Source organism: Glandiceps talaboti, chromosome 19, assembly GCF_964340395.1.
Source record: "Glandiceps talaboti chromosome 19, keGlaTala1.1, whole genome shotgun sequence".
In the NCBI taxonomy this organism is placed as follows: domain Eukaryota; kingdom Metazoa; phylum Hemichordata; class Enteropneusta; family Spengelidae; genus Glandiceps; species Glandiceps talaboti.
The window spans coordinates 10,545,654-10,572,362 of NC_135567.1; the positions used below are offsets into that span (position 1 = coordinate 10,545,654).

The window sequence follows — 26,709 nt, forward strand, 5'->3', positions numbered from 1 at the left end:
CTAGTTACATCAAACCAAACAATAATGAGGACAAACTTTAGTTTTTGATTTATTTTTCTGGATATGTCTGAATTAGACTGACGAATGCTGTGACTCAATCTTACACGATCAATGCACTAGCTTGACGAAACGGCTACTTAGGGACAGAGGTTTCTCCGTTAATCTTAGCGTGTAAACGTGGTTTTGAAACCAATATCTTGCATAGTGTCGATTGCCTTTAAAATGTTTTGTGACATATTATGGGAACTGTTGCTGATTTTTCTCGTCCACATCAGACAATTAGGTGTCATTCAAAAAATATACTTTAGTGTCAACACCCCTGGAAAATGGCCAAAATCAATATGAATACCCCTGGAAAACTGATGAAAAACCCCTGGAAAGTCCTGGAATTTTGTTTTGCTTTGAGTGTACGAACCCTGACAGACTACCAGTTCTTGTCACGGGGGCTACCATAATTTGCAGCTGGTAGCACACTCAAGAATATAGGACTATTGGTCACAATCCTTGGACTACCATTTTTTGAAACCAGTAGCCCACTAGGACTACCAAAGAAAAATGTTAATTTCAAACCCTGGATATGATAATAAAGTGAATTTATAATGCGCCTGTTCTCTGAAGAGCTCCTGCCGCAGATACAGGATTTTGAGATTAAAGAGAGAAGACTGTTTTCATCAAATGTTGAGATTTATTAATAATGTTGAAAAAAAGACACAGGTGGTGAGAACTACTGCGTATTGAAAGAGATACTCAATATGTTATCATACATACGCTAAGATTCCATTTCCTACTAGATATTATGTACAACACACATGAAAATATTAATCCAAGCTTTGTCGTTTTATATGCTAAATGATGAAATTTCTTATCTAGCAGGTTTAGTCATTTGTACATGAAGCATAGCACAGACGTATTAGAACCCAAGATGATCATTGTACATGTGCAAATACGAGAGATGTAGTTGTAATATAGTATAAAACATAAAACAGATTCGGAAATATTAACAGCGTTGTCGTTCATATTAAATGATGAGATTTCTTATCGTACAGGTTTAGTCATTTGTACATGAGGCATAGCAGAGACATATTAGAACCCAAGATGATCATTGTACATGTGCAAATACGAGAGATGTAGTTGTAACTTAGTGTAAAACATAAAACAGATTCAGAAATATTAACAGCGTTGTCGTTCATATTAAATGATGAGAGATCTAATCCTACAAGATTTTGTAATTGGTACACTGGGCATAGGACAGCTGACGTATAAAAAAGCCACAAACCTCAGTTTATACATATTTGGGCGAAGTTTTTGCTACATATTTAAAAGGTACTCAAAAGGTACTCATATCGCAGTATTGTACTTTATACTGAAGCACACATAACCACAAATTGCAATTGACGATAAAAATTGTGATCAGCACCTTTCAAGTGACTGAACTCAAACCAGATATCAAGATATATATTGCACAGTAACTCATAAACAATCTGATGACGTAATTTATTTTACGTATCAAAAAATGTTGAGGAAATCCCTACTATGCAATTAACTGTTCTAACAATGCCAGAAGACAATTGTAATGTTATAGAAAACATGCATAGACATTAGCAATATACGGGAATGTGGTTTTATTTAAGTATTTTAACTTAAAATTTAAAAAACATAAAAAAGAGAATAAAGTTGTGCCACTTAACCCAAGATGATCATACATGTGTGCAAAGAGATGAGAGATGTTGTCGTAATGTACTATAAAACATAAAACAGATTTGAAAATAGTAAATTGGCCATATAGCTGAAGATTGGGTATTTATTTTGGATTTTTAAGTTATAAAACAATTTATCACGATGGTTTTTCTACTTGAAAAATCTGTTTGTACCTTGCTTTCTCTATAGTAAGAAGAACACTGATCAATTTTCATTCATATGACCACTTTTATTTTTAGCATATGTCAAACATTTAAATACAGTGTAGGTAAATTGACAGTATCATCGTCTATTATCATTTCCACCTAGTAATGATAATATTACGTACTGTTAGGCATGCTTGTATCCATGACGACAATAGTCCATCTGTTACCATGTAAACAGCAATTTATTTTCATCTAGTGAACATGGTATATTTAGATGTTATTCTCCAATATTTTTCTTCATTCAGCGAGGGAAAATATGAGTGACCTAAGGGGCCCTTATCACTACGAGCCACTAGGTGAGCAGTGACAACCCTTAGGTCATGAGTATTTTCCAGCTGAATGAAGAAAATATTTGGGAATAAAAATCATTATACCATTGGCAGTAATATAACAAAAAATCGGCAACTTACCTTGAGCGTTTTGGCTCATACTTGTAATTCAAACACAGCAGATCCAGTGATGTAGCCACACATTACCATGGCAAAGACAGTAGCTTAGAGGGCATACTGAACCCACCACATAGTAAGAGATAGGGGAACACCAAATTCTAGTGCGTCACTAGAAATTGTGTGTGTTAGTGGCACATCAAATTGGCTTAGAGGGCACACTGACCACATAGTAAGAGATAGGGGAATACCAAATGTTGGTGCGTCACTAGAAATTGTGTGTGTCAGTGGTACGTCAAATTGGCTAAGAAGGCACACTGGACCCACCACATAGTAAGAGATAGGGGAACACCAAATTTTGGTGCGTCACTAGAATTTGTGTGCGTCAGTGGTGCATCAAATTGGCTTAGAGGGCACACTGACCACATAGTAAGAGATAGGGGAACACCAAATTTTGGTGCGTCACTAGAATTTGTGTGTGTCAGTGGCACGTCAAATTCGCTTAGAGGGCACACTAGACCCACCACATGGTAAGAGATAGGGGAACACCAAATTTTGGTGCATCACTAGAAATTGTGTGCATCAGCGGCGCATCAAATTGGCTAAGAGGGTACAATCACCACATAGTAGAGATAGGGGAACACCAAAATTTGGTGCATCACTAGAAATTGTGTGTGTCAGTGGCGCATCAAATTGGCTAAGAGGGCACACTGGTGCTAATAACAAAGGAGATTTGTAAGGCACCTATAGTAATAGTAATCTCTGTAAGCAACCTCTAGAGGCAAAGAAGTAAATGGGTAAAAGTACTGTATGACAAAGAGAAAGAGTGGAGTCATAGACACTGGATACTAGGTGATTGAAGAAGGCTGAGACTAATGTTTAAACAGATTCATGTACGTCTCAAGAGAGAGCAACGGAAGGATGTTAGAGACTTGGAGTGACAGCGATTGAAAGGAAGTTTGTTCCATGATGTACGGCTGATGTGAGAGATAGATTGCTGGGCAACGGTCTTTGTCGATACCCTTGGAACACAAAGAGGACGAGAATGAGAGGAGTGGAAATTGTAACAGTTACAATGTTAGTTAGTTTTTTGTCCAGCCAGGCAAGATTTTATTTCCGGTTTTATTATTTTTGTTGTAGGTGTTTTAGATTCTTTATGTGTAGATCTTAAATATAAATCCAACAAAATTCCACATTCCTGTCATCTCATGTTTCTTTACATAAGGGTTGTCGGTGGCCAAGTGGTTAAACCACTTGCACTTGCCACTGCGGTCGGGGTTTGAACCCCGTTCAGGGTTCGAATAAATTTACCATGCTGTAAGTAAGAAGAGTGTCGTTCAGTTTGACTCTACCGAACAACGCAGGTTTTCCCCAGTTCTCCGGTTTCCTCCTGCATTAACACTGAACCCATGAGGGATGGCCCTCACTGGACTTCTTGGGAGACAAGTGTTTAAATGCTTAAAGAACTATCCAGTATAAATAAAGATTATTATTATTATTATTTGCAATATGAGTTATAATTGAGGTTACATAATATAAATTACGTTAATTTTCATACCAATTATGTTACAAAAAAATGTAATTAAGTACAAAATTGGTGATTAATGATTTATGTACTATTATTAGTATTAATTGATCGAATTGAAATTGATCAATAATAGAAATGATATAACAGAACCCTTGAATGTGTGAGTGCAAGTGTGGCGTACTTGGGGTATTTGCATGAGTACTTGCAGTATTCTCTACGCCTGTACTTTCATGAGCGTAGTGAGTGAAAGTGCAGCAGAAAACACTGCAAGCACGAGTGCAAATACCTCTGAATACCCACACTTGAACTCACATGGCATGGGTTTCTGTAATTATTACATAATGTTTATCTGAAATGGCAAATTTCCAAAAAAAATCATACAGTGCGATCACACGATTTTGTGTGTAGCGAACAATGGAGTCTTCAACTTCATATCATTTGCATGCAGGTATGCGATAATGTTTTCAGTATTGCACTGCGGTGAAAATATCATTAGTATGTGCATACACTAGTGCAATGTAATCTCTGGTACATCATGTAATTATTGAAGTAACTGTTTGGTTAACATAATTGGTATGAAAATCCACGTAATTTATCTATTTATTTATTATAATATTAACAAGTAGTAAAATTGATTAAATAACACAATTTCACTGTAATATTAATTAAGATATGGGCATATCCAGAACCTGGGCTGGGTGAGTCTTGGGCTGGCCTGTTGGACTGGACTATAGGGAACTTGCAAACCCACCATGTTGAATGTTGCATCATGGGAAATATGATAACAAATGCTAATCAATTAGTATTATGAACAATATTGATACATTGTTTGTAACCACAAATAATCAATTCATAGTCACCCTGACCATTGTGAGAGGTTTATTTTATCAGTAGCTCCAGATTAGGTATTACGATAACCACAGATAATCCCATAGTCCTTTGTATCTGAGCATGCTCAGTGTGGATTGCAAGTTCCCTATTGGCTTGGACTGTTGGACTGGGCTGTTGGGTAGGTGACTGTGCTAGACCATTGGGCTGGGCATAACACAGAACATTGTATACCACTATCAGACTAACCATGCTCATTTTTTTGTAAGCGAAAATTTAGTAATTGTTTCAGAAGTTTTTTTGTGACTCAGAGGAGAAATTTTCATTTGGTAACGATGATCCCAAAAGTTACAGACTTTCATTCTCACGTACGATGGACTTATATATGTAAAAGTTTACACCGACTTTCTCGTCAGTAGTGTGAGAGCGGTGTTCACCTCTGACCATGCTGATAAAACGACATGACATTTCGTAATACAGAATTAAAATTCTCCGATCAGTATATATACAATTATAAAATAAGACTAGTTAGCAATTTATAACACCAGAGTAGAATTATTTGAGTATTTCGCAAATAGTTTAAGCAAACACTGCAATGTTAATATACCCACCGTAGTACAAATAAAAAACTGCAAATTTTTTGTTTGTTTATGTACAGTGTACATTTACACAGAAGGGAAATATATCACCATGGTAATACCTGCACAAGGACTGTGTTTGACTTGTTGACAGTTTGATAGATGTGTTACCAAGGTAACAAAGAGATGTTGATGAACTATGTTGGTGTGTCAGGTGTGATTTCGGAAAAGCCATCATTTTTAAGCTGATCATATTACCATATCTTGTTACCTAGCAACCAGCAGACAAGATTAAAGTATTTTTATCACCAGCTAAAAAGTATACATTCTACAGTATACAGCTCTAGTGTCACTGATTAACAAAAAGAGTGACATTTCTAATTTGAAACAAAGTGGACCCAGAAAATTACTTTTTCGATCAAGCTAACGTGGTCATACATTTGTGGTTACCATGGCTATGCACGGAAGACTCCCTGGAGTGTGAGAGAACATCATCGACATCAACAAAAAAAGTGTACGATGAAAATTGAGTAGAGTAACACTTATCCTATGACAAATTGAATAAAAAAAAGCAAGTTTCAGATCTGTCCTTTGTGTATGAAGTAGTTTTATACATCGGTGGTGACCACAGCTGTGCACCATTGATATCAATAACAACAACAAAATCAAATCTTAATAGTATACCATAGTGCAATTGAAATGAAGTAGCATAACACTTATTTTATGAATTAAAATTAATATAAAAAAAACAAGTTTCAGATTTGGCCTGTGTGTACAAGGTAATTGCACGTTGGTTGTAACCACTTGTATGGAGCAGAGACTTCCACCACTGAGATCAATGACAAAAAAATCTGGCCTGTGTGTACATGTATAGCAGTAAGTTATACGTTGGTTATGACCACATCTGTGCATCAGATACTCCTAGAGAGTGTAAGCACCATTGACATCAACAACAAAAAAGCTCTGAAATGATAATTAAGCAGAATAACACTTGTTGTATGAAAAAAATGACTCAAAAACAAGTTTCAGTGTGGTCTGTGCATACGAGATACGTCCACATTGGTTTTTAGCCATGATTGTGTGCACCAGCAACTCTGTAGTATTTATAATGATTTAAAGTGATTGCCACAGTTATACATTAACCATGGCAACACAGGGAAGAAAGCCTCAAAGGCTCATATAGTGTTCATGTACTGGTCCAGTCTAATTTTAAAGTCTACAACCATTTGGCTTGGATGATGTGCTCTGGTAAATTGCTCCAATGAAATAGGATTCGCTGAAAGAAAAAATATTTTCTGATAATGTTCACACATACATGTGTACATGTACATGTGTACATCACTATTATTAAGAATAAGTTACTTATGAAAGCTGGTTTTGTACTCGTTTGCATACAAAGGGATCACCAGATATCACATAATCTGTATACAGATGCAGATTATGTTTTGTCCTGTTCCTAAAAAAACCTTCTGAAATATGTTCTATAAAATACTACTTGTCTGCACATACATTAAACCTACCAGTATAATATACAATCTAATAGTCAGCATGTACAATGCACATACAGAATACACACTACTCACTGAGGATTTAAACACATAAAATATAATCTAGCATCTGTCCTATCTCCTCAAACGCCCTCTAGTGGTTAACATGGCATCTGAGTTAGACGTTCCATAAAGGAGGACGCTCATGAATATTCATAGAAATGAAAGTCCAGTGGGTTAGAACAGTTGTCATGACTTCAAGGAATGTCCAATGCACACCATGTTGAATTCTATTAATTTCAGCAACAATAGTATTAAAGATAGATTACAAACAAAGTCAAGATGATTGTTGACAGTCGAAATGTCACATTCAGATCTGACCTGACCATATAACTGTATAATTCAGTCACACAGTTAGTCAGAACATTATTTCACATCAAAGACATCCACTGAACTTTTAACCAGCAATTTTATAAGTCATTTGTGCGCTTTCTTTTGAGACATTTTATTGGTGGGATTTTCTTTCAGTGTTTTCGTAGCTGCTATATTATTTTTCATTTTTAGTTGTTAGTTTATTGTACAAAGCACTGAGACATAGTGTAGTGCATGCAGGGGAGAACAAATCCACTGGTCCTGGGTCTGGGACTAGCAATTTTTTTTTGGGGGGGGGACCACACAAATTTTACTTTGTCCGGACCAGTATCTTACTGTTAATAACTATGTTAAAAAATCGTCTGAATATGCAGATTCATAGGCAAGATTTAATGTTTCACATTAGTGGGACCTTGGACCACTAATTCTTTCAGCAGGGCCATTGAATTTTTTACGGCACTGGTCCGGGGACCACCAGTTCACAAAATGATTTGTTCACCCCTGGCATTTCTTTAAGAATTAAAATAATGATACAACTGTTGACATCAGACCATGGACAAATTTTTGCATTCTTTTCATTATCTTTCAGACTTATTGCCACCACACACTTTGAGCCGACGTCGGCAAGGAAGGCGTTCCCATGTTTTGATGAACCTGCTATGAAGGCAAACTTTACAATGACTATGATCAGAGACAAAGACCACATCACACTGTTTAATATGCCACTGACGTCATCAGAACCATATGAAGATACAGACCTGATGATGGATAAGTTTGATACTACGGTTAAAATGAGTACTTACTTAGTCGCATTTATTGTGTGTGATTTTGATTATAAAGAAAGCATCACCAGTTCTGGTGTAAAGGTGAGTTGGATGGCTTTATCTAAGGTTACAAAAAACATTACTTATAACAAGTTTAAAGATATAGTGCCTCATCAGAAATATTCGGCCTAATTTTTCCCTTTCCAAAACTGTTTTTCATTTTGTGGTTTGACATATAATTATCGAAATATCTTAGTAATTATGCACTCAGGTGCTAATTTGAAAGTTTTAGTGTAGCAGATTTTATCACTATTTATCGACATTGATCACATTGTTCATGAAGAAGTTGGAAAATAAATTGCCAGGCTCTGATTAAACCGCCATGTCACCAACTTTATGCACAAACAATGTAAAGTGAGTATTGCAACCCCCCCCCCCCCCCCCAAAAAAAAATAAATAAATAAAAAAATAATAATGATAATAAAACAAAAAAAAACAAAAAACAACAACAACAACAACAAACCAACATAAAAACAAAAACATAAAAACTACTTGTGAATTTGCTTTCAGTTTTAGTCATATGAAACTTTTAAAAGTATTTGTTCATCTCTGTGATTGTGTTTGTAGGTTCGAGTGTATGCACCCCATGAGCAGATCAGTGAGGCAATATTTTCAGCCGAGGCTGGTGCCAATGTACTGTCACACTATGAAGAATTCTTCAATGTCCGATACCCCCTACCAAAACAAGGTAGGTACTTCTTCAATGTTCCATACCCTCTACCGAAACAAGGTAAGTACTTCTTAAATATTCCATACCCTCTACCAAAACAAGGTAAGTACTTCTTCAATGTTCCATACCCTCTACTGAAACAAGGTAAGTACTTCTTCAATGTTCCATATCCTCTACCAAAACAATGTAAGTACTTCTTCAATGTTCCATACCCTCTACCAAAATAAGGTAAGTACTTCTTCAATGTTCCATACCCCTACCAAAACAAGGTAATAACTACTTCAATGTTCCATACCCTCTACCAAAACAATGTAAGTACTTCTTCAATGTTCCATACCCTCTACCAAAACAATGTAAGTACTTCTTAAATATTCCATACCCTCTACCAAAACAAGGTAAGTACTTCTTCAATGTTCCATACCCCCTACCAAAACAAGGTAAGTACTTCTTCAATGTTCCATACCCCTACCAAAACAAGGTAATAACTTCTTCAATGTTCCATACCCCCTACCAAAACAATGTAAGTACTTCTTCAATGTTCCATACCCTCTACCAAAACAATGTAAGTACTTCTTCAGTGTTCCATACCCTCTACCAAAACAATGTAAGTACTTCTTCAATGTTCCTATCCCTCTACCATAACAATGTAAGTACTTCTTCAATGTTCCATACCCTCTACCAAAATAAGGTAAGTACTTCTTCAATGTTCCATACCCCTACCAAAACAAGGTAATAACTACTTCAATGTTCCATACCCTCTACCAAAACAATGTAAGTACTTCTTCAATGTTCCATACCCTCTACCAAAACAATGTAAGTACTTCTTAAATATTCCATACCCTCTACCAAAACAAGGTAAGTACTTCTTCAATGTTCCATACCCCCTACCAAAACAAGGTAAGTACTTCTTCAATGTTCCATACCCCTACCAAAACAAGGTAATAACTTCTTCAATGTTCCATACCCCCTACCAAAACAATGTAAGTACTTCTTCAATGTTCCATACCCTCTACCAAAACAATGTAAGTACTTCTTCAGTGTTCCATACCCTCTACCAAAACAATGTAAGTACTTCTTCAATGTTCCAATCCCTCTACCATAACAATGTAAGTACTTCTTCAATGTCCCATACCCCCTACCAAAACAAGGTAATAACTTCTTAAATATTCCATACCCCAACCAAAACAAGGTACATACTTCTTCAATGTTCCATACCCCCCCCCCCCCCATCCCGCTTACCAAAACAAGGTACGTACGTCTTCAAAGTTACATATAATTCTGATTTGTTATTTTTGTCTTCTAGATATGGTGGCTATACCTGATTTTTCAGCTGGTGCTATGGAGAATTGGGGTTTGATAACATACAGACTAACATCCATACTGTATGAAGAAGGCGTGTCTTCAGAACATGATTTACAATGGGTTGCCACGGTGATAGCTCATGAATTAGCACATCAGGTAATGAGAGCAGTTACAAGGTTAGATGACATGGCTATGATATAGACAAACTGATCAATTGAAATAGAGATACCACACCATCCATCCATCCATTCACCCACCTATACAGTATCCACCCATTCACCCATCCATCCATCCATCCGCCAACCCACACACCCACCTATACATGTACACTATCCATCCATCCACCCATTCATGCAAGCAAGCATGCACATGAACATGCACACAGAAACAGACACACATTCAGATACATACATACATACATACATACATACATACATACATACATACATACATACATACATACATACATACACACAGACACACATACATACATACATACATACATACATACATACATACATACATACATACAAACATACACACACATACATACATACATACATACATACATACATACATACATACATACATACATACACACACAAACATACATGTACATGTCATGTAATTTACATGACATGTATGTATGTGAATGTGTGTGTGTGTGTGTGTGTGTGTGTGTGTGTGTGTGTGTGTGTGTGTGTGTGTGTGCATGTGTGTGTGTGCATGCTTGGATGAATGCATGGTGGGTGGACAGTGTAATAGAGATTTGTTTAGTAACCTATCAATTATTGTGGTTTGTTTATTCTCCCAGTGGTTTGGTAACCAAGTAACTATTGCTATTTGTTTATTCTCCCAGTGGTTTGGTAACCAAGTAACTATTGTTATTTGTTTATTCTCCCATTGGTTTGGTAACCAAGTAACTATTGTTATTTGTTTATTCTCCCAGTGGTTTGGTAACCTAGTAACTATTGTTATTTGTTTATTCTCCCAGTGGTTTGGTAACCTAGTAACTATTGTTATTTGTTTATTCTCCCAGTGGTTTGGTAACCTAGTAACTATTGTTATTTGTTCATTCTCCCAGTGGTTTGGTAACCTAGTAACTATTGTTATTTGTTTATTCTCCCAGTGGTTTGGTAACCAAGTAACTATTGTTATTTGTTTATTCTCCCAGTGGTTTGGTAACCAAGTAACTATTGTTATTTGTTTATTCTCCCAGTGGTTTGGTAACCTAGTAACTATTGTTATTTGTTCATTCTCCCAGTGGTTTGGTAACCTAGTAACTATTGTTATTTGTTTATTCTCCCAGTGGTTTGGTAACCTAGTAACAATGGAATGGTGGAATGATCTATGGCTAAATGAAGGTTTTGCCAGTTTTGTGGAATATATTGGAGTTGATTTTATCAAACCAGAATGGCAGATGGTAAGTCAAAGTGTACCAAACTTTCCCGGATATAGACAAAAATACTTCTGATGTGGCATAAGATAGGCCATAGATGCCGCAATAGGGAACTTGCTAACCTGCCATCTTGAATGTTGCACCATAGGAAATATCAGTATTGTAAACAATATTCAATTGTTGCAATTTTTGTAACCACAACTAATCAACTCATGGTCATCCTGACTATTGTAGGAGGTTTATCCTATTAATAGCTCCAAATTAGTTACTATGGAAACGACAGATAATCCCATAGTCCTTTGCGTCTGAGCATGCTCAGTCTAGATTGCAAGCTCCCTATCCTAGTGTGAATGAATTAGCACTAGCCCTGTTACCATGTAGCCGTCTTATTTCAGACAATCCTATCACTGAGTGTGTGTTGTGTCGTAAATGCACACTCACACATTGAGCAACATTAAGGGGAATTCAGGAAACCTCATCAGTGCCTTTAATAAGGGGTCCATTAGTTTTATGGGGAATTCTGGAGACCTTCCCATCTAAATTTTCATAAAATGTATACATTCTGAAATCCTTGCATATTTTTCAATATGTTTACGGTTTATTTTTATTTTTTAATTCCACACTAATGGACTTAAATAATATTGTCAAAAAATAAGGTACCCTCTACAATGTTTCATTCATGCATTACCAAGATTATTTTTACCAGACTACCTTTCTGGTGCACATAAGACCGTTTCTTTTTTTACCATTTTTACCCAAACTTTTCTGATGGTTTAATTTTCAGATGGATCAATTTCTATACTTGACATTACAAAGAGCTTTGGCACTTGATGCCTTAAGTACCTCCCATCCTATCTTAGTGCCTGTGTATAATCCAGACGAGATCAACGAACTCTTTGATAGCATTTCCTATGACAAGGTAAGAATATATCAAACACATATCCGGGGCTCAAAATTAACTTCTATGGAAGTCCCAGTAGGCTACCAATAATTAGTAGCCCAAGGATGCTGACCAGTAGTCCTATATTCCTGAACTGAAAACAGAGTTACTCTACTGGAATTGTGTTTCTTATTAAGTTTCATGGTAAATCTTCCATCCTTTAAATCATTGTATAATCAATGGTACATTGCAGCCTGAGTGGGCTACCAGCTGCATATTATGGTAGTCCCATGACAAGAATTGGTAGTCTGTTGACACAGGACTACTGTTAATTTCAAGCCCTGATATTATGAGATCATCAATTCTGAAGCTTTATTAGCGTGAATGCACTTGGAAATAAAGTCTTTCAACTTTACGGTACTTTCATATATCATATCATATCATATAATATCATATCATATATCCCAGGGTGCCTCTAATAATGTACCCACGAGTTTTTGTTCTACTAGGGAGCCTCATCAATAATAAGGTAATCAATTGTTGTTCTTCTAGGGAGCCTCAATAATCCGAATGTTGGAGGAATTCCTGACGAGAGATGTATTTATGAAAGGTATAACAGATTATCTTCAGACCCATGAGTATGGTAATGCCGAGACAGATGATTTGTGGGAGGCACTAACCAAGGTAAGTGTGGTAATGCCGAGACAGATGATTTGTGGGAGGCACTAACCAAGGTAAGTATGGTAATGCCGAGACAGATGATTTGTGGGAGGCACTAACCAAGGTAAGTGTGGTAATGCCGAGACAGATGATTTGTGGGAGGCACTAACCAAGGTAAGTATGGTAATGCCGAGACAGATGATTTGTGGGAGGCACTAACCAAGGTAAGTATGGTAATGCTGAGACAGATGATTTGTGGGAGGCACTAACCAAGGTAAGTATGGTAATGCTGAGACAGATGATTTGTGGGAGGCACTAACCAAGGTAAGTATGGTAATGCTGAGACAGATGATTTGTGGGAGGCACTAACCAAGGTAAGTGTGGTAATGCTGAGACAGATGATTTGTGGGAGGCACTAACCAAGGTAAGTGTGGTAATGCTGAGACAGATGATTTGTGGGAGGCACTAACCAAGGTAAGTGTGGTAATGCCGAGACAGATGATTTGTGGGAGGCACTAACCAAGGTAAGTGTGGTAATGCCGAGACAGATGATTTGTGGGAGGCACTAACCAAGGTAAGTGTGGTAATGCCGAGACAGATGATTTGTGGGAGGCACTAACCAAGGTAAGTGTGGTAATGCTGAGACAGATGATTTGTGGGAGGCACTAACCAAGGTAAGTATGGTAATGCCGAGACAGATGATTTGTGGGAGGCACTAACCAAGGTAAGTGTGGTAATGCTGAGACAGATGATTTGTGGGAGGCACTAACCAAGGTAAGTATGGTAATGCTGAGACAGATGATTTGTGGGAGGCACTAACCAAGGTAAGTGTGGTAATGCCGAGACAGATGATTTGTGGGAGGCACTAACCAAGGTAAGTGTGGTAATGCCGAGACAGATGATTTGTGGGAGGCACTAACCAAGGTAAGTGTGGTAATGCCGAGACAGATGATTTGTGGGAGGCACTAACCAAGGTAAGTATGGTAATGCCGAGACAGATGATTTGTGGGAGGCACTAACCAAGGTAAGTGTGGTAATGCCGAGACAGATGATTTGTGGGAGGCACTAACCAAGGTAAGTATGGTAATGCCGAGACAGATGATTTGTGGGAGGCACTAACCAAGGTAAGTATGGTAATGCCGAGACAGATGATTTGTGGGAGGCACTAACCAAGGTAAGTATGGTAATGCCGAGACAGATGATTTGTGGGAGGCACTAACCAAGGTAAGTATGGTAATGCCGAGACAGATGATTTGTGGGAGGCACTAACCAAGGTAAGTGTGGTAATGCCGAGACAGATGATTTGTGGGAGGCACTAACCAAGGTAAGTGTGGTAATGCCGAGACAGATGATTTGTGGGAGGCACTAACCAAGGTAAGTGTGGTAATGCCGAGACAGATGATTTGTGGGAGGCACTAACCAAGGTAAGTGTGGTAATGCCGAGACAGATGATTTGTGGGAGGCACTAACCAAGGTAAGTATGGTAATGCCGAGACAGATGATTTGTGGGAGGCACTAACCAAGGTAAGTGTGGTAATGCCGAGACAGATGATTTGTGGGAGGCACTAACCAAGGTAAGTATGGTAATGCCGAGACAGATGATTTGTGGGAGGCACTAACCAAGGTAAGTATGGTAATGCCGAGACAGATGATTTGTGGGAGGCACTAACCAAGGTAAGTATGGTAATGCCGAGACAGATGATTTGTGGGAGGCACTAACCAAGGTAAGTATGGTAATGCCGAGACAGATGATTTGTGGGAGGCACTAACCAAGGTAAGTATGGTAATGCCGAGACAGATGATTTGTGGGAGGCACTAACCAAGGTAAGTGTGGTAATGCTGAGACGGATGATTTGTGGGAGGCACTAACCAAGGTAAGTGTGGTAATGCTGAGACGGATGATTTGTGGGAGGCACTAACCAAGGTAAGTGTGGTAATGCTGAGACGGATGATTTGTGGGAGGCACTAACCAAGGTAAGTGTGGTAATGCCGAGACAGATGATTTGTGGGAGGCACTAACCAAGGTAAGTGTGGTAATGCCGAGACGGATGATTTGTGGGAGGCACTAACCAAGGTAAGTGTGGTAATGCCGAGACAGATGATTTGTGGGAGGCACTAACCAAGGTAAGTGTGGTAATGCCGAGACAGATGATTTGTGGGAGGCACTAACCAAGGTAAGTGTGGTAATGCTGAGACAGATGATTTGTGGGAGGCACTAACAAAGGTAAGTGTGGTAATGCCGAGACAGATGATTTGTGGGAGGCACTAACCAAGGTAAGTGTGTTAACACCATGACAGATCGATGATCTGTGCGTAGTACGAACCAAGGTTCGTGTGGTAATGACATGATGTGATTTGTGGGCAGTACTAACCAAGGTTCATGTGGTAACGCCATGACAGACAATTTGTGGGTGGCACTAACCAAAGTAAGTATCTCCAACCCCACCCCCAAAACTAAAAATTTTATTTCCTACATTGAACTGTTGATCTCACCATAAAAGTTTATTCAGGTTTGGTACAATACCCATAAAGTTAATTCAGTTTTAGTACAATACCCTTAAAGTTAATTCAGTTTTAGTACAATACCCATAAAGTTAATTCAGTTTTAGTACAATACCCATAAAGTTAATTCAGTTTTAGTACAATACCATTGGCTCAATCTTTTTTCTTGATAATAGGCTGATAAAGAAAATGGCGGCTCAACTAACGTGAAAGAAATTATGGACACATGGACCTTACAGATGGGATATCCCTTTGTTACATTAGCACGGGATGGCAACAAAGTAACTGCTACACAACAACGTTTTCTGATCAACCCTACCAGTCAATATTCAGATGATGAATCACCCTTTAAGTAAGTATAGAGAAGTAATGGTCTTTATGGTCCAGATATGGGTTTTGTGGAGCAAGGTTGTGCAAAGGAAAGACCTGAGTTTAGGTGTGTCTGTAAGCTGTGCTACCGAGGTCTGCAATGAGTTTAGGTGTGTCTGTAAGGTATACTACCGAGGTCTGCAATGAGTTTAGGTGTGTCTGTAAGCTGTACTACCGAGGTCTGCAATGAGTTTAGGTGTGTCTGTAAGCTATACTACCGAGGTCTGCAATGAGTTTAGGTGTGTCTGTAAGCTATACTACCGAGGTCTGCAATGAGTTTAGGTGTGTCTGTAAGCTATACTACCGAGGTCTGCAATGAGTTTAGGTGTGTCTGTAAGCTATACTACCGAGGTCTGCAATGAGTTTAGGTGTGTCTGTAAGCTATACTACCGAGGTCTGCAATGAGTTTAGGAGTGTCTGTAACCTGTACTACCGAGGTCTGCAATGAGTTTAGGTGTGTCTGTAAGGTATACTACCGAGGTCTGCAATGAGTTTAGGTGTGTCTCTAAGCTATACTACCGAGGTCTGCAATGAGTTTAGGAGTGTCTGTAAGCTATACTACCGAGGTCTGCAATGAGTTTAGGTGTGTCTGTAAGCTATACTACCGAGGTCTGCAATGAGTTTAGGAGTGTCTGTAACCTGTACTACCGAGGTCTGCAATGAGTTTAGGTGTGTCTGTAAGGTATACTACCGAGGTCTGCAATGAGTTTAGGTGTGTCTCTAAGCTATACTACCGAGGTCTGCAATGAGTTTAGGTGTGTCTGTAAGCTATACTACCAAGGTCTTCAATGAGTTTAGGTGTGTCTGTAAGCCGTACTACCGATGTCTGCAATGAGTTTAGGAGTGTCTGTAAGCTATACTACCGAGGTCTGCAATGAGTTTAGGTGTGTCTGTAAGCTGTACTACCGAGGTCTGCAATGAGTTTAGGAGTGTCTGTAAGCTATACTACCGAGGTCTGCAATGAGTTTAGGTGTGTCTGTAAGCTATACTACCGAGGTCTGCAATGAGTTTAGGTGTGTCTGTAACCTGTACTACCGAGGTCTGCAATGAGTTTAGGAGTGTCTGTAAGCTGTACTACCGAGGTCTGCAATGAGTTTAGGAGTGTCTGTAAGCTATACTACCGAGGTCTGCAATAAGTTTAGGTGTGTCTGTAAGCTATACTACCGAGGTCTGCAATGAGTTTAGGAGTGTCTGTAAGCTGTACTACCGAGGTCTGCAATGAGTTTAGGTGTGTCTGTAAGCTGTACTACCGAGGTCTGCAATGAGTTTAGGTGTGTCTGTAAGCTATACTACCGAGGTCTGCAATGAGTTTAGGTGTGTCTGTAAGCTATACTACCGAGGTCTGCAATGAGTTTAGGAGTGTCTGTAAGCTATACTACCGAGGTCTGCAAAGGTCATAAAGATTACTACTGAGGTCTTCAAATCTCATATCCGGGCCGTAAAGGTTTTATCGTATACCTTATGTAGAGACACAGAAACATTATCTAAATCAGATAACCATATAAATTGATAGAGAAACAGTATTTTGTGCTTAAAGAAACGTAAAGATGCAGAGAAAATATCAAACCGAATCACTGAGTGAACAGATCTCAATGAGTGGGCTATTTACCATATTTGGGCAAAGTGTGCCAGTGTGTGATATGGAAAATTATTGCCCAGGTTCGACTTTGACTTGATTTTTCCCAAAACACACAAACCCATGTACATTTTTTTTGAAATTTAGATTTACCAATCTCTGAATAATTTGCATAATGTTGCAGTTCATTGTACATGATTATTCAAATATGTTTGTTTCCATAGTTACAAGTGGAATATTCCATTTACCTATATTACGTCTAGTGATCCAGAAAAGTCAACTCGTCTACCTCTTATGTCTGAACCAGGTAGGTAAATTACAACTGTGGCAACTTTAGTTTCGATAAATTAAGACAGACGCAATCTGATTCGAATCCAATGTAGTGTACAAATGATCCAGTACATCAACTCGTCTACCACTTATGTCTAAACCAGGTAGGTAAATTACAACTGTGGCAACCTTAGTTTCGATAAATTAAGACAAACGCAATCTGATTCGAATCCAATGTAGTGTACACATGCTCCAGTACGTCAACTCGTCTACCACTTATGTCTAAACCAGGTAGGTAAATTACAACTGTGGCAACCTTAGTTTCGATAAATTAAGACAGACGCAATCTGATTCGAATCCAATGTAGTGTACACATGATCCAGTAAGTACGTCAACGTGTCTACCACTCATGTCTAAACCAGGTAGGTAAATTACAACTGTGGCAACCTTAGTTTCGATAAATTAAGACAGACGCAATCTGATTCGAATCCAATGTAGTGTATACATGACCCAGTATGTCAACGTGTCTACCACTTATGTCTGAACCAGGTAGGTAAATTACAACTGTGGCAACCTTAGTTTCGATAAATTAAGACAGACGCAATCTGATTCGAATCCAATGTAGTGTACACATGATCCAGTACGTCAACACGTCTACCTCTCATGTCTAAACCAGGTAGGTAAATTACAACTGTGGCAACCTTAGTTTCGATAAATTAAGACAAACGCAATCTGATTTGAATCCAATGTAGTGTACACATGATCCAGTACGTCAACGTGTCTACCACTCATGTCTGAACCAGGTAGGTAAATTACAACTGTGGCAACCTTAGTTTCAGTAAATTAAGACAGACCCAATCTGATTCAAATCCAATGTAGTGTACACATGATTCAGTACGTCAACGTGTCTACCACTCATGTTTGAACCAGGTAGGTAAATTACAACTGTGGCAACCGTAGTTTCGATAAATTAAGACAGTCGCAATCTGATTCGAATCCAATGTAGTGTACACGTGATCCAGTATGTCAACGTGTCTACCACTCATGTCTGAACCAGGTAGGTAAATTACAACTGTGGCAACTTCAGTTTCAATAAACCAAGGTAAGTTATTATACATTTGAAAAATGTTCAGGAAATCTGTACTATGCAATCAACTGTTCTAACAATGTCAGAAGACAAATTGTAATGTTATTGAAGATATGCACTGATATTAACATTATACTAGAACATGGTTTTATGTATTAGTATTTTCAGCTTGTGGCATGTCTTGACCAGAGTAGAAGTGAAAGCTAACATAGTCTCTTGTTTTAATATAATTCCTGTGTGCACGTTAAAAATTTGTTGCAATCTCAGAAATAATATATTGTGTAAATTTTTAGAGAATTTCACAGACTTATTTTCGCTGCATTTTGTTGATTACTTCCTGTACTGGCAAGTGATATTTATCCCTCAGCTTATCTCATGGGCCGCCCTCTTGTGGTGCTTCTGTGAATATAGATTATAGGATGTCAAAATATGGTAAATCCTTTGTGCCCATGAGACGTCTATGATGAAAACTTTCACTGGATAGAACTCCTAGAGGCGACACTACAAAATCTTTTGTTTTTCTGAGTATGGCCTATTGAAAACTATGAATATGGTTAATCCAACTACGTTTGTGCCCATGAGACTTCTATTAAGATGAAAACTTTCACTGGATAGCACTCCTAGAGGTGACACTACAAAATCTTTTGTTTTTCTGAGTATGGACTATTGGAAACTAATATGTAAACTTTGTTGATTGTAGGTGAATTTGATGTTCCAGCCGAGACGACATGGTTTAAAGGCAATGTTAAATCCACAGGGTTTTATCGTGTTAACTACGATGATAACAGCTGGGATGTCATCATACAACAACTTCAAGATGATCATACTGTCTTCACATCAGCTGATAGAACATCGTTTATTGACGACATCTTTCATCTTGCAAGGTACAGTATTTAAATAATAATGTACGCCCTCACAGCCCATAATCGACGAAAGCGAACTTTGAACAACATAATGGGCGAGGCGGCAGCCGGGCCCATTATGGAGTGCAAAGTTTGCTTGAGTCCATTATGGACTGGGAGGGCGTACATTATTGTTATTATTTTATAGTTTTGCCAATTCCAGTGAATTTGTAGACCGAGAAACGCAAAACAACGTATAATATACACAGCGCTGAACATCGTCTGCCATGTCCAGCCCAGAAGCTGAATACGACACGTGTACGTACACGTACACACACATATACACTTCAATGAACTGCTGTGAACACAAATTTGTTTCATGAATGCGGTGTATTTTTAAACAGTGGAAATGACAATCATAAGTAACAACATACATTTCGAAAAAATACCTAGTCGTATGAAGAAACAGAACAAATAAGCTTGTATTGTTATGCTCGTTCCGGAGCTGCGATGCCCAATAACGGAGTACATTATCAGTAATAATGTACAGCGATGACGTCACAAAATTCACTGGAATTGGTAATGCTATAATATAATATGTAATATTGTAATGTGACATCAGAACTACATTCAGAAGGTTACTGTTTGTTCTTTGAAAGTGTAGCTTATGTTTGTCTGATGAAATAAATTTCATTCATTCATTCATTCATTCATTCATTTATCCATTTATCCATCCATCCATCCATCCACCCATCCATCCATCCATCCACCCATCTATCCATCCATCCACCCATCCATCCATCCATCCACCCATCCATCCATCCATTCACTCATCCATCCATTCATTCATTCATCTATCCATTCATTCATTCACCCATCCATCCATCCATTCATTCATTCATCCATCCATCCATCATCCATCCACCCATTCATTCATCCATTTGTTCATCCATCCACCCACCCACCCATCCATCCACCCATCCATCCACCCACCCACCCATCCATCCATCCACCCATCCATCCATCCATTCATTCATCCATCCATCCATCAGCCATCCACCCATTCGTCCATCCACCCCCCCCCCATCCATCCAACCACCCACCCACCCATCCATATCCATTCTTTCATGACTGACTTTTTTTCATCACTATTTCTAGAGCAAAACATGTTAGACAAATAAAAGCACTTGATCTATCTCTGTATTTATCGAATGAAGAAGAGTATGTTCCCATAGCAACAGCAATTGCTGATTTGAAGTACATTGGAGGCATTTTGGAAGGACGCGATGGCTACAAAGATTTTAAGGTAAACTTACTCAACATATTATATAAATCTTATTACATAAATTAAAACCTGCACTATGTACAATTTAGTCTGGAAGCCATGTCTGGTCAAAGTCCCCCAATCAGCCTTTGTGACAACAACAAGTCACTAGACGAGTAGTGACAACCCTTAGGTCCAGCGTGCGAAATTAACTCAGGTCCTTTGGCCCGAGACCAACAGATTTCCATTCAGACCGACATTTTTTCAGAATTACAGCAACTTATTGGTCCTTATGACCAATTGAAATTTGGAGTAAATAATAACATTTATTCAAAGAGAGATCCAATTTCACCTACATGAATCTGATCTTGTGTTACCTATTTTACTCTCGACAATGATCTCGTTCAAGTCAAACGACACAGAGCTAGCTTGCTACGACATGTTGTCAATGTTGATATCATGTCTGCATATGACGTAGCATACAGCATTTACTTTATGAAATTATGTTAGCAAACACATGATTGGTTGAATTTCTCTAATTATTTGTGCCTTGACTAATCAGAACTCATTTTACGCATTCAGCGCATGCGTCTATTTTCCGCCATAGAGTATTCACTATTGTAAAGCTTACTGTTCGAAGTGTATGAAACTTTTAACATGTTTGAGACAGTTCCATGTTGTATTTATAAAGTATGTGGCGATATTTAGAAGGCGGCATTGAGCTTCCGAAGAAGAAGACGAAACAGACAATGTTTTTTTAAAGGCTGGTATTAAAGCCGGTAAATGTTAGCGGGTTTTCCGATCATAATTTACCGGGGTTCCCCATGTGTGTGGCCGTGATCAAAACAAACTGACGGAAACATATAAACTACTCTGAAAATGGTGTTTTAACTAATAAAGAAGGCAGGTACACTTCGTAAGATACAGTACAGATCAAGCATAATGGGAGATTATGCATGAACTGTGCTTGCATCTTCAAAGCATTATGATGGAAAACTTCATGAACAATGCTCTTGAGGATTAGTGTATGTAAACAGCATTCAATTTGCACCTTTGAGGTGTCCACAGAGCATCTCATTAACAGTGCATCTAAGTAAACAATGCATCAGCATCTCATTATAAACATTGAAACTAGATAGGGTAGAGTACATGATTATTACTAAGTCACAAACCATGTGTGCATAAAGTGCTTTTTATTCTGTATGAGAGATGCGAGTATTGTTCCATGCAGATGCTTTGATGCAACAACAACAGTGCATCAATGCATAATTAGCACCCCAATTGTGCAAGAATGATCCTTTTGTGATGTCTACACTCAGGTGATGTTTTATGTGAGCTGCACTGTATCTTCAGTACGATAGTTTTTTTTTTGTAAAAACAGTATAAAAAAAATGCGGTCTGATTGCTTTCAATTTGATGCATATGATAATGTATGTCCTGTTATGTTGTAATCAATGTTGTAATTGATACTCAATACACCACAGTAGGGTATATGGGTAGGGCTTCAGGGGGGGGGGGGGGCTTGTGGTCTAAGTTCGCTATGGGTGGAAAAGCTACATTAGCTGTTGACACAGACGATGAATCTGACTTTGGATTGTGTGATTCAAAATTTAATGAATCGTACAGAGAGGAAGGAGAGGACTGTGATCTCTTAGAGATTGCAGATAATGTAGATTTAATGATTCATTCACCCATATTATCTACAATCTATGGATATGTATTTCTATGGTGTAATGAATACATTCAGTCTCAGACCACTATAGTCTATAGGAACAGATTATGCGAGAATGAATATTCATAGTCTCTGGGTTCATAGTTACAAATGAAAATCTCTACTCACAGAGTCAAAAAGTATTTGGTTGTGAATCCAAAATTTACTTCCAAGTTTACTTCCAAGTTGTATTTTTGATTCTGTGAGTGGAAATTTTCAATTGTAAGAAGATATTGCTGAAATAATAGTGGATAGTAAACAATTCGTTGTACTCTCTTTTACTTTATTATATCAAAAGATATGTTGTATCATATTAAAGTTCAAAAATCATTTGATCTGTAAATGGGGGTGTAGATCCACGTCGTGAATGTGAACCAGCAGTTTTCCTTAAGGACCAGCAGCATTTGCTACATGTCGGTCCTTATGACCAGTAGTCATTTTCCCTTAAGTTCACACACTGCTTAGGTCACAAGTATTTTCCGGCTGAATGATGAACAATTTTGGAGAATAATATGATTATACCAGTGGCATTAAAATCAACAAAAATCAGGGAAAATAATGGTATTTTGAAGTTTGTGACGCATTTCAAACACAGCAGAACCAGTGACATAGACATGTGTTGTTGTGACATAGATGTACATTATCTTGATGTAGAACGACCAGAGTATAAATTCCATATTTTGTATTCAACTTGGCTAGTGCATGGTAAAATTAATGTAATTTAAATATCTTCTTATGTAAATTTCTCCAATTGACAGAAATACATGTTAAAACTCTTTGACGGTATTATCAACACAGTTGGATGGAAAGATGTAGGAAGTCATATTGAGAGGTAAGGCTCTGTGTCTGTTGTCTTGGTAACACGGAATAAATATCATGCTAAGTTATGGCTATGTACATGCAAGGATGAAGAGTTTTGGCGTTACAATTAGGGACGATCACACGTCACACTAGTCTTGGTTACCCAGCCTCTTGCCCCCAGCAGAGAGTCTAGGACAATACAACGTCAGTGATTGTTACAATATGGCTGCATGGAGAGCTGACCCATAACATGACCTCTGTAGTAAAATCACATGGTGGCAACTGTTGCTAAGAGTATTTTGATTTAACTCCTGACAAAGATGGTTTTCAAAAAGTTTATACCATGATTTCTGTTATATATACACAGAGTTGATGAAAATGATAATTCGGAATCATTTTTGTACAATCAGTGACTGTCCCAGATCTTGTCAGCGGCCATGTTGCTCATTACAATTGGCAACATTGTATTTTCCCCGGCCTCTCTGCTGGGGGCAAGAGGCTGTGTAACCGAGACTAACATCACACAAGCTCAATAACCAAACTTTGTTCATTCGGGGAAGGGGGTCTGGCATCAATGCAATTGCTGAACTTCATTTCCGCACTTCTAACCAAATTTCAACAGAAAACTTTCACTCTTTCAATGATAACAGTTCTTGTATTTACTACTAAGATGTTGATAAATAAAAAATTACTTCTAATGTGAGATACATGTAAGGTGCTGGGTTTCTTGTAGTATTTTAATGAACTTTAATGTGATTACAATCATGTTTTTACATTACATCGATCGTAGTGGTGTGACCGCTACAGTTTTCACCATAGTTTACATCATATATAAACATTTGATCTCACACTTGTGAGCATTCGTTTAGGGGGAGGGGGAAGGGAGTTTTAAAGGAACGATGTTCATTTGTTGAGCCTGTAATGGCTGTACATCTGATAGGAAGCAATAAACAACACAGAGACCATTTGGAAAACAATAGAAAACCTGAACTAGACACTCACACAGAAAAAAATAAAAAATAAAATAAAAATCTACCTACCCCACCTACTCCAAAATTGAGCATAATCGGAACCGCACAATTTATTTTAATAGGCCTTATTGGAATCTAGTGTTTGAAGTGACTGTAGCTCTCATCTTAGATTAGATTCCAATAAGGTACCGGTACCTCTACTACAACTACTACTATAGGAAATGGAATCAAGTATCAATTTCTATTCTACTATTGCTATATTTTATCATTTCTGTCAAAAAAAATGTTTTACTAACATTGCAGCTACATTAACTTGTTTTGCCCAAGAATCTTCCTAGAAGTGCTACATTTTATCGTCTCACTTAACAAAAATCTTACTAACATTGCAACATTTATTCGTTTGCTTGACAAAAATCTTATCAACATTGCTACATTTTATCGTCTAGCACAACAAAAATCTTACTAACATTACATTTATTTGTCTGCTTCAACAAAAATCTTACCTTCAACAAAAATCTTACTAACATTGCAACATTTTATCGTCTAGCACAACAAAAATCTTACTAACATTGCTACATTTTATCGTCTGCTTCAACAAAAATCTTACTAACATTGCTACATTTTATCGTCAGCTTCAACAAAAATCTTACAAACAGTGGTACATTTTATCGTCTAGCACAACAATAATCTTCCTAACATTACATTTATTTGTCTGCTTCAACAAAAATCTTACCTTCAACAAAAATCTTACTAACATTGCAACATTTTATCGTCTGCTTCAACAAAAATCTTACTATTACTAACATTGCGATATTTTATTGTCTGCTTCAACAAAAATCTTACTAACATAGTTTATCGTCTGCTTCAACAAAAATCTTACCTTCAACAAAAATCTTACTAACATTGCAACATTTTATCGTCTGCTTCAACAAAAATCTTACAGTGCTACATTTTATCGTCCAGCACAACAAAAATCTTACTAACATTGCAACATTTATTCGTCTGCTTCAACAAAAATCTTACTAACATAGTTTATCGTCTGCTGCAACAAAAATCTTACCATCAACAAAAATCTTACTAACATTGCTACATTTTATCGTCTGCTGCACAAAAATCTTACTAACATTGCTACATTTTATCGTCTGCTGCACAAAAATCTTACTAACATAGTTAGTTTATCGTCTGCTTCAATAAAAATCTTACCTTCAACAAAAATCTTACTAACATTGCAACATTTATTCATTTGAAACTGAAATCTCTCTGTAAAACAAGAGAAGTTGATCCTTAAAGATCAATATTTGAATCTCATGACTTCAATTATTGGAGAACTAATGAATTTATCTTTTGTTTATTTATAGATACAGACGATCAGTTGTATTAGGCTTGGCTGATTACTATGATCATGAATCGACAATAAAACTTACAGTTCAGAGTTTTGACAACTGGTTGAGTGGCACAGAGTAAGTTAAATATAATATAATTTTGTAACTGTGGGGACAAAATGGTAAAATTGTTTAAAGGAAACCAATATATTGACCAAATACATTCATTTAGGAAAAATATATTGGGCTCTTTATTTGAGAGCTGAAAATATATTGGCCAATATATTGGCAAACTCACAAAATATTGGCCAATATTTTTGGAAGTCTCAAAATATTGGCCAATATTTTGGGAAGTCTCAAAATATTGGCCAATATTTTGGCAAATACCAAAAAATTGGGCAATTTTTTGGCCAAATGGCAATTTTTTACATGGGTTAATCTTGAAAATGAAAGTGTCAAATGCAAGTTTATGTCATGATTTGATATGTCTACAGTGAGCAGCATATCTATTAACCCTTTATCAATCAAAAAAAGAGACCTTTCCAAAGTGGAATAGAATTTCCGAAAGTTTCCCGGAAGCTGTTATATGCACCTCAACATTCAACAGTTGCTTTTCCTTTGTTTAATAAAACTCCCACCCATTTTCAATTCAAATCTAGAAAAAAATCAAGTGTCACCATAGAAACCTTTTACTAGAGACCAAAATGATATCAACATTAAAGTTACACAAGATGAAATTATAAAGTTTTCACTCATAAAGTGAAAATACTGGGAGCTGTGTCCTTCATGAAGACTTGTTAAAAGTGGCACAAGCTGAGTTTGTAAGTTTTTTACTCCAGTGAAAAATACTTAAAGTGGCCATATGGATGAGAATTTGGTATTTATTTTGGATTTTTATTTGATAAAACAGCTTCACTATGTTTTTCTACTTGAAAAAATAATGCGAAAGAACATATACCAAGTCCATGTTCATAACTTAATGCATTGCAAAATGATGCAAAAAGCGAAAAAAGTTTGTTATTGTACGTACAATAACAAACATTTTACACATTGTTTAATGTTTTGCCGTTTATTGAGATGTGAACATGGACTTGGTATATGTTCTTTCGCATTATTTTTTCAAGTAGAAAAACATAGTGAAGCTGTTTTATCAAATAAAAATCCAAAATAAATACC

At 37.4% G+C, this 26,709-nt stretch overlaps 1 protein-coding gene across 1 annotated transcript in view; it reads left to right on the forward strand.

The window, feature by feature from the left end:
* Nucleotides 1–26,709, forward strand: part of LOC144450218 (endoplasmic reticulum aminopeptidase 2-like) — a 48,938-nt gene that overhangs the window by 17,680 nt on the left and 4,549 nt on the right. The window contains exons 2-13 of the mRNA XM_078140809.1: nucleotides 7,673–7,949; nucleotides 8,475–8,595; nucleotides 9,881–10,035; nucleotides 11,189–11,302; nucleotides 12,063–12,197; nucleotides 12,711–12,842; nucleotides 15,497–15,672; nucleotides 17,490–17,572; nucleotides 19,323–19,506; nucleotides 20,623–20,770; nucleotides 23,198–23,271; nucleotides 25,570–25,671. Coding sequence (XP_077996935.1) covers nucleotides 7,673–7,949; nucleotides 8,475–8,595; nucleotides 9,881–10,035; nucleotides 11,189–11,302; nucleotides 12,063–12,197; nucleotides 12,711–12,842; nucleotides 15,497–15,672; nucleotides 17,490–17,572; nucleotides 19,323–19,506; nucleotides 20,623–20,770; nucleotides 23,198–23,271; nucleotides 25,570–25,671 — 1,701 coding nt within the window. The remainder of the gene's footprint in view (nucleotides 1–7,672; nucleotides 7,950–8,474; nucleotides 8,596–9,880; nucleotides 10,036–11,188; nucleotides 11,303–12,062; nucleotides 12,198–12,710; nucleotides 12,843–15,496; nucleotides 15,673–17,489; nucleotides 17,573–19,322; nucleotides 19,507–20,622; nucleotides 20,771–23,197; nucleotides 23,272–25,569; nucleotides 25,672–26,709) is intronic.